The sequence below is a fragment of the Ipomoea nil genome, unplaced genomic scaffold (assembly GCF_001879475.1).
Source record: "Ipomoea nil cultivar Tokyo-kokei standard unplaced genomic scaffold, Asagao_1.1 scaffold2826, whole genome shotgun sequence".
Taxonomy (NCBI): Eukaryota; Viridiplantae; Streptophyta; class Magnoliopsida; order Solanales; family Convolvulaceae; genus Ipomoea; species Ipomoea nil.
The window spans coordinates 5,011,471-5,021,223 of NW_017619254.1; the positions used below are offsets into that span (position 1 = coordinate 5,011,471).

The following is a 9,753-nucleotide window of genomic DNA, read 5'->3' on the forward strand; positions in this document are numbered from 1 at the left end:
TTTGATTTTGTTTGAGTGTTACAATGTAATACATGTTCGTAACTATTTTCTCAACTTATCGAAGCACAAAAAGCCAATAACGCCACGCCTCCACTTAAGTTCAAATTTCCCATATGGGTCCAATCCGAGTGACCAGAAGGTCTTGGCACCAATTTTAATTTATTTCACCAATATTAGCAGTTTGATAAATATCTCTCTACAATATTTTAATGCTATATACTAGCTAAACTCATTAACTTAATCAGCTAACAGCTATTTATCAAACACAAATATTATATATAATATGTACCAATTCATTCCTATATAGTCTACTAATTGTCCCCCTTTCCATTCAACATACAGAATCAGCTTAACAATGCCAAACGGTTCTTCCATTCTTGAAAACGGCACTAAAGGAGGAGCAGATGTGGGTGTGGTGGTGGTGATGCTGCCTCTTCCGGCGCAGGGCCATCTCAACCAGTTCCTCCACCTCTCCCGCCTCATCGCCGCCCACGGCATCCCCGTACACTACGCCGGAGCCGCCACGCACATCCGCCAGGCCACCCACCGCGTCCACGGCTGGGACCCGCTAGCCGTACCCAACCTTCATTTTCACCACCTCTCCATGCCGCATTTCCAGTCCCCGCCGCCCAATCCCGACGCTTCCACCAAATTCCCCACTCAGCTCATGCCGGTGTTCTTCGCAACCTCGCATCTCCGTCGCCCCTTCAACGCTCTGATCCGTAATCTCTCCGTTGATCAGAAGAGGGTTGTGGTAATTTCCGACTCGTTGATGGGTTGGGTGGTTCAGGACGTGCCTTCGTTGCAGAACGCCGAGCTCTATCGTTTCCGTTGCATTTCAGCGTTCACTACCTATTCCTTCCACTGGGAACGCACCGGAAAACCTGACGTTGGGCCAGAAGCCGCCGGAGTACTGAACCATATGCCGTCTCCGGAGGGCTGTTTCATACCTGAGTTTGAAGAATTCATAAAAATGCAGAGACCGTTTTGGGATGCAAGTTCCGGAGACCTTCTAAATTCCTGCCGAGAAATAGAAGCGCTTTTTATTGATCTCATTGGGAAAGAATCAAAAACGGGATTTCAATGGGCTATTGGTCCATTGAACCCGGTTTCTCTCACAGACTCAATCAATACTAATCGTCACAAATCCCTGGAATGGCTGGACAGGCAAGAGAAAGACTCTGTTTTGTTCGTATCTTTCGGATCCACAACTTCATTGTCCAATGAGCAAATCACGGAGCTCGGCGCCGGGCTGGAAGAGAGCGGGCAGAAATTCATTTGGGTGGTGAGAGACGGCGACAGGGGAGACGTTTTCGACGACGGCGAAGCCGCCAGGAGAGCTGAGGTGCCGGAAGGGTACGAGGAAAGAGTACGAGGAAGAGGGGTGGTTGTCCGGGAATGGGCGCCGCAGTTAGAGATTCTGGGGCACCCATCGGTGGGAGGGTTCATGAGTCACTGCGGGTGGAATTCGTGTATGGAGAGCATTTCAATGGGAGTCCCCATCGCGGCGTGGCCGATGCACTCAGACCAGCCCAGGAACGCCACACTCATAACGGAGGTGCTGAAAATGGGGATAAGTCTGGTGGACTGGGCACGGCGGAACGAACGAGTTGGGCGGAGAGAAATCGGGGAAGGAGTTAAGAAGCTGATCGCGTCGGCGGAAGGAGAGGAGATGAGGCGGAGAGCGGCGGAGTTGAGTCAAAGCTTGAAAGAACCGATCGCGGTTGGCGGCGGCGGCCGTAACGAGTTGGAATCCTTCGTAGCTCACATCACCAGATAACTTTGTTTAAATTTAATTTGGCTCCACATAGCCAATCTCAATATGTTTGTTTGTAAGATTTTCCTTAATAATATATATATTATATATTATATATTACGGTTTATTAAGTGATTGGATTGAATAACTATAAATCTGAATGGATGGGATACAAGTTATTGATTAGATAACACATTCAGTTACGTACTGCTCCGAACACATCAATACATTATTTAGGGTTTTGAGTCAAGTATGAGGCAAAACATCATTTAGGGTTCTGAATCAAGTATGAAGTAAAATATGGTTAATGGTGAGGGGGATCAACACAACAAGAACATCAACTGTAGTTAGAATCAACACGGCTACCGCTTCCGCTTCTCGTATACTAATTACTATTATTCAGCATAGTTAGATTATATACTAATTACTATTATTCAGCATAGTTAGATTATTTATATCGTTTGGGACAAGATTATTTATATCGTTTACATGAATCGAATTTAATATTGTTGTTGCGTTTAAGATTATCCTCCAAAAAATCCCAGAACATGACCGTTGTCTCTTTGTGTTTAATTATATTACGTTCCTATTGACGTTCTCTGCATAGAGACATATAGTGCATGGTCGTATACGAAGATTAAGCCGAATCATGAAAGGAGATCAGACAACCGCAATCATTAAAACAGTTTATTGTGTCTGCATTCTGCAATTTTAGATGAATGACTATGATGGGTTTGTCTCTATACAATCCCCAACCTAATATTTTTATTAACTTTTTCAAAGAGTTTTAAAGTGATAAATTTTAATTTTTTAAACTTTTTTTAAATCGACTTTTATTAACTTTGTAGGAGTCAATCAAATATTGGTAGACTTTTAAAGAGTAAAAGTTTAAATGTAATATTACTAAACTTTTAAAGTTCTTAGAATTCTATAAAAGTCTTGATTGAATACACCACATTAAGTCTTGTGTGTGAGATAATCTCATGTGACACATGTAGTATTTTTTAATTAAAATGTAATACTTGGGCAAATTATACCGGGCACCAGGGCGCATAGTGCATTGTGCGCCCTGCCCAAAACGACGTCGTTTTGACCTTTTCGCGTGTTTGCTGTTAAAAAAAAAAAAATTAATGTTTCGAAGGTACAGAATTGTATTAATAGAAAGCACATAATTTTTTTTACCTGAAAAAACATAATTTTTATAACTGGAAATTCCCATGTTTCGAATGTACATAACTATATAATAAAAAACACATAATTTTATACCTGAAAACACATAATCTTTTTTAAAAAGACAAAAACCCCTGTTTCGATTGTACAGAATTTTATACCTGAAAACACATAATTTTATAACAGAATACAAAACGACGTCGTTATGGGAGGCGCGAGGCACATATTGCTATGTGTGTCCTGGTACACGGTATAATGATTGTAATACTAGTTTATAAAGTCATAAAAAAATATTACATTTTAATTAAAAAAAAAATATTGCACGCCTTATAGACTTTATAGTGAGATGATCTCATACATGGCGTAATCCAACCCAGCTAGTGGATCTGATCTGATCTGATAATAATTATTATTGAGTTCTAATTGAAACAAAATTAGTTTTGATTGGACCACATTTGAGCTATATAGGTGTATGCATCAATCAATTAACTATTTGATGGCGTTGTCTAATTAATTTACAATTATCTTGAGATAGCATAATTAGTTCATATGGTTGACCACTACGTGCCATTGTTTAACATAAACAAATTGTTGCATGCCGTGTTGGATTTGGAAGTGATTTTACATCTTTTGATGTTATCATGCATTTGGTCACGAAACCCACTTGGACAGCTCAACTAGTTATAGAGGTGAAAAGTTAGAAAAATGACCAGGGATCGAGTCTTACCAGCGGCAGTCTGTGGTTTATGTTCAGTTGAGTTACCATGATTAGTTACCATGATTTACATCCTCCTAAATGCTCTGTCCACATAGCATGTATAGAATAAGGCAAATGCTCTGTCCACATAGCATGTATAGAATAAGGCAAATGCTCTGTCCACATAGCATGTATAGAATAAGGCAGAGAATTTCATAACACACAACACATATTATTTTTCAAATTTAATTTATGTACATAATTTGTGTTCATAGGCACATTAACACAAATATTCTTTTTCAAATTTAATTTATGTACATAATTTGTATTCATAGGCACATTATTTCACTAACACAAGAAACATAAATTCATAACATAAAACACAATTACTAATTTGTTTCAGGTATAAAATTTATACTCTTAATTTACAGAATTTCATAACACAAAAATAAAAAGTCGCGACACAAAATATATACAATAAACTAAGGTCTCTAGAGTTTAGTGTAAATCCTGGTCCATGGTATAGGATTGGTCATTAAAGAGCATTCACTGTTCTGCACTATATTATTAGCAACGACGACGACATTCATGGAAGATCTACTAGATACTCTTCAAAAGTCCCCGTGGCGGTGATACGAATCCAATCTCAAAAGATCTTGCTGGAATTAAAAGACGTGCCAATCGATTTTGTACCTGGAATTGGAAGATGGAACCGACAAAAAAAATTGACAATTACTGTAATAAAACGCATATGGAAAACATGTGTAGAGGGGTCAGAGTATTATTGCATTAAGATTATCATCTCAGAATGAGGACAATTGCCCCTTCTCCTCCACCTCACACCTTATGTATAGGGGTTCTTGTGTATTTATATAGAGTAAATTTTTACATATAAGTAATATAAATATAAATTGTTAAAATATGAGTTAGTTTTAGATGGTTATTAAGTACCTTTATGATGTAGTATATGTTAAGTGATTGCATTTATTATGCGCAATTATTGAGTGTTTTATTTTTCTTTCAAAATATCTCATTTATTTTAATATTTTGCTCTCATTGGAGAAAATCTATAACTTCGTCCTTAATTATTATATAACAAATTCAAGAAATGACCTTAAGTTGTGTCATTGTTTTATTTCAATTACCAAATAACCTCAGTTAATATTGTTATTTGGGATAAGATACAAATAAGCCACTGAACTATTTGGGAAACATCAATTAAGTCACCGAACTCAAATAACCCTCAAATAAACCATCGAACTCGGAAAAAAATAGCAAATAAGCCATTGAACCCAAAAAAAAAAAAATAATTAACATTTTTAACAGGTTAACTCCAGATTTTTGCTGACTGGATTGTCAAATGTTTATTTTATTTACGTTTCTTTTTATTTAATATTAATATTAATATTATCCACTTGGATAGTATTATATTTAAAAGTAATTATAATAAAAATAATTTTGTCTTGTCAAGATTTGATTTATTTATTTATTATTATTATTTTTTCACTGGATATTCTGTTTAAAAAAATAATAAATAAATAAATTAGATCTAGACAAGAAAAATTATTTTGATTATAATTACTATAAAATATATTAGTATGTGGTGGATTATAATAAAAAAATCGTAAATAAAATAAACATTTGGCAATCCGGTCAGTAAGAATCTGGAGTTAACTTGTTAAAAATATTGATTGCTCTTTTTTTCGGGGTTCAATGACTTATTTGGGGGTTATTTGAGTTCGGTGGCTTAATTGATGCTTCCCAAATAGTTCAGTGGCTTATTTGTACTTTATCACTTGTTATTTTATGTTATCTTAATATATTACATTTAATATAATTTGTAAACATATAAATTTTATTTACTAATGTTAAACTTAATATTATGAAAGTGTGAATCGTAAATATTTTTTTGGTATGACTTGCTTGTTAACTAAAATTGACACAAATATAGAATAACAACCAATATTTAATATTTAAAGCAATTGTAAATGCATATAACCTACTATCTTAGTGGTGAATATTGAAAAATTCCGAGATTTGGTTAAATTATAAGGTATTGATTTTTGAGTTTTACTATATATACTCTTAATTTATACTTTCTCTATTTTACTCAATTATCTGACGAATATTGATAAGCTATTTTTTCATGTGAGTTCTAGTAAAAATTTCTACGTTAAAATTTTAAGTATGAGAGTAAAAATTTGGAATGAAAATTATTCATCAAGGTATGTTAGGTTACAGATTTGTTTTTTTCGAAATATATTTTTATTCTATGGAGTTTGACTGGAAGTAAGAAAACAATATTTTTCTATTTGGAAGGATGTCAATTTTTTTTTTTTTTTTTTTTTTTTTTTGTGTTTGATTTATTTATAAAAAAACATAAATTTATTATTAAGTTATTTCTTATAAAATATTAATTATTTTAATGATGATAATAATAATTAATTTATATTAAAAATAAAATTATAATTTAAAAGTTTATAATACTTTTAAATGTTAATAATAATTACACTAAAAAAATGTTTTTAACTTGTAATTTATTATAATAAAAATAAATATATGAATTGATAAATATAACAGGTGGAAATTACAGCCATAACGAGTTGGGATTTTTCATAGCTCACATCATCAGATAACTTTGTTTTAATTTGGCTGTGCAATGTGCATAGTCAATCTCAATTTGTTTACATTAATCGAACTTTTAATATTGTTGTTGCGTTTAATTAAGATTATCCTCTAAAAAAGTCTAGAAAATGACCGTTAGTTGTGTCAATGTGTTGCAATTAGATAGCAAATAAACTCGTTTAATATAATTATTTTATGTTATCTTAAATTTAAGCAGACTATGTTCCTATTGAGGTCTGAGGTTATCTGCAATTGTTTTTATAATTTAAAAAAAAACATCAGAGTTCATTTTCAAAGAGAGTGAAACATCACCTTAAATAGCTTACATTACCAAACGGGATTGTTAAAATTTTGACTCAATCAAACTAAAAAAGTAGCCAAACCATTAAAGTGATTATCTGCTATAGGTCAAAACTTCATTAATCAAACATGCTAAAATTACATATTTTTCTTAAAGCATTATTATTGTATTTGAAAGTTGTTGACGACTTCATATTGTTATCAAAGCATTGTCCCCTGTGCGGCTGTGCATCGGATATTTTCATGCATTTCAACCATAATTTTTATCATGTTGTGATAAAAAATTAATATGATCATATTATTCAACAAATCCAAAAATAACATTTAAGCTTTCACAGAACACATGATATTTTCATGCATTTCAATCATAGAGACCACAAACAAAAATAATAAATAAAGAAAAAAATCATAGAGACCACAAATATCATATTGTGTTATCATCATGTTGTGGTCAAAAAAAAAAGGCCATATTATCCAACAAATTCAACAATATGTAACATTTAAACTTCTACAGACCACATGATTTTTCATGCATTTCAACCATAAAGATCACAAATATCATATTATATTGTATTCTCATCATTTTATAACCAACATTTCATATGGCTATAAGGCCATATATCCATAAACATAAATAAAAAAAAAAATCACAATATTAGATTCTTTAAGAGTCCTCAATCTATAAACATAAATGATAAATCCATAATCAAACTATCGCGTTTGGTTGGGGGAATGAATTAGGTGGAAAATGAATTATAATTTCATGGGAAAAGAATAATGTGGGAATAATGTGGGAATTTAAATTTCAGTGTTTGGTTTGCAAGAACAAAATTAGTATGAATTTCTATTCCAACGTTTGGTATACATGGGAATTGAAAGGGAATAAGTAGTATAAAGTCTAAAATGTCAATTGTTGTTGTGGTTATTATTATTATTGTTGTTGTTGTTGTTGTTGTTAAATGACAAGTATTTCTTGGACTCATTTGTGTTAGCCATGTTATTATTATTATTATTATAATTGTTATTCATATTGTATTAGAATAAGTCAGTAGTTTACTAGTATGACTAGCCTATTGTGTAGGAGTAGTTTACGTTAAACATATCTACTTAGTATTCTATTGTAACTGCTCTCTGAACTAATCAACGAATATCATTCTCATCTGGTATCAGCCAACTAGGTTAGACTCTCTCTCCAAAATTTTCCCCACCACCACCGTAAACCACCATCCCTTATCGCCATGTCCAGTGAGTCGTCCGAGAGGACCGTCACCGCCACCGGTGCTGCGTCGCCGGCCGCATCCAATCCACTGTCCGGGGCACACCACTTTGTGTCCATAAAGTTGACAATGCGCAACTTTCTTTTTTGGAGGACTCAGTTGGTGCCATTCCTCCGTGGCCAGGAGTTGCTGGGGTTCGTTGATGGCGAGATCCCGTGCCCTCCACTGCTCATCGCTGCTACGCCGGAATCCGGCGAATCCGCGACTGCCTCCGTCACCCCGACTTCGATCCCGAATCCTGACTACAAGGCGTGGATTAGACAAGACCAGGCAATCCTGTCTTTACTCATCTCATCCCTCTCGGATGAGGTGATGCACTTGGCGGTTGGCCGTTCAACATCCCGGGAAGTGTGGGAGTCCATCACCACGGCGCTGAGCAGCTCCACCCGAGCACGTTGTCTGAGTATTCTCGGTCAGTTCCATTCCTTAGGCCAAGGGAACAGCTCGGCCGCCGAGTACCTCGGTAGAGCGCAATTACTGGTGGAAAATATAGCGCTAGCCGGACGGCCTATTTCACTTGATGAACAAAATTTGTTCGTCTTTCGCGGGTTACGTCCAGAATACCGAGCCATGGCGTCGTCTCTTACGGCCGCAGGTACACCGGTAACAATCTCACAACTCTCAGATTACTTACAGGCGCAGGAATTCATACATGCAGAGGACCTTCCGGTGGGTGCCGAGGCTGGTTTTGGCACTCCACCAACGGCTCACTATGACGGACGAGGCCGCAATGGGGGCGGTGGCCGGCTTGGCAATGGACAGTCCGGGGGTCGTAATCGCGGACGAGGAGGCCAAGGCCGGGGACGAGGTCGGAACGGCACTCCTCGCTGCCAAATTTGTCGCGCCCAGGGCCATACCGCCGTGACATGTTACCAGCGCTACGCCGGACAGTCAGCAGCGCAGGCCCACGTCGCCGTGGCCGGCGACGAATCTGGCTCGGGTTCGACGGCCGGATGGTTTCCCGACACCGGCGCGTCGGCTCATGCTACACCAGACGCAAGTCTGATGTCCCAATCAGACGAATACACTAGTGGCGATGTTCTGCGCGTGGGAAATGGTGCAGGTTTGATTATTTCCCGAGTTGGTCAAGCGTCTGTACCATCTGAATCTAAGTCACTAAAAATGTCTAATGTCTTATTTGTTCCTGATTTATCTGTTCCTTTACTGTCAGTACAGCGGTTTACTAATGAAAATAACTGCTACTTTGAACTTCACAAGAATTGTTTTTTTGTGAAGGATTCCATAACTCAAGCAACACTGCTTAAGGGGCCCACCTCGGGTGGTCTATATAAACTTCTGGTGTCACAGTCTCATTTTGCCTACCTCACTTCCCGTACCACTCCCGACGTGTGGCATCGAAGGCTTGGCCATCCTCATGCAAGCGTTCAGAGTCGTGTCCTAAAAACCTGTCCGGTCGCAACAAATAAAGCCACTTCACTGGAATCATGCAAATTGTGTCATATGGGAAAATCAGCTAGATTTCCTTTACATAGGGTTCCTTTCAGTAATCAAAATGTGTTAGATTTGGTATATAATGATATTTGGGGGCCTTCCCATGTAATTTCCAGTAGTGGCTATAGGTATTTTGTATTATTCGTTGACGACTTCTCTCGTTTCACCTGGTTTTATCCCTTACGGGTAAAATCAGATATATATAAAACTTTTGAGGTGTTTCGTGTCCCGGTAGAACGCCAATTTTCGCGTTCTATCAAATCCATTCAATCGGATCTAGGTGGGGAGTACCGTAAATTACATAATATTTTTGCTAATCTCGGTATAAACCACAGACAATCATGTGCATATACGCACGAACAAAACGGGCGGGTAGAACGCAAAAATCGGCATATAGTTGAAACCGGATTGGCCCTACTGGCCGAAGGTTCAGTCCCTCTACAATATTGGGACTATGCTTTTGAAACAGCCACCTG

The 9,753-nt window shown here is 36.8% G+C and overlaps 1 protein-coding gene across 3 annotated transcripts; it reads left to right on the plus strand.

The window, feature by feature from the left end:
• Window positions 1-314: 314 nt before the first annotated feature.
• Window positions 315-2,349, plus strand: LOC109158971 (zeatin O-glucosyltransferase-like). Of its 3 annotated transcripts, none has more exons than XR_002050477.1 (2): window positions 315-1,832; window positions 2,245-2,318. XR_002050477.1 is itself a non-coding variant. In XM_019306925.1 (2 exons), exon 1 carries the CDS (start codon window positions 356-358, stop codon window positions 1,778-1,780), a length of 1,425 nt encoding a protein of 474 aa, XP_019162470.1. In that variant the 5' UTR covers window positions 315-355; the 3' UTR covers window positions 1,781-1,824; window positions 2,228-2,349. The 3 variants fall into 3 exon arrangements, 2 of the variants coding, with proteins under 2 accessions (XP_019162470.1, XP_019162471.1); XM_019306925.1 differs by having other exon boundaries at window positions 315-1,824; window positions 2,228-2,349; XM_019306926.1 differs by having other exon boundaries at window positions 315-1,824; window positions 2,235-2,318.
• The last annotated feature ends 7,404 nt before the right edge of the window (window positions 2,350-9,753 follow it).

Coding starts and splice junctions, on each gene's coding strand:
- LOC109158971 (XM_019306925.1), top strand. CDS start 356: ATGCCAAACGGTTCTTCCATTCTTGAAAACGGCACTAAAGGAGGAGCA.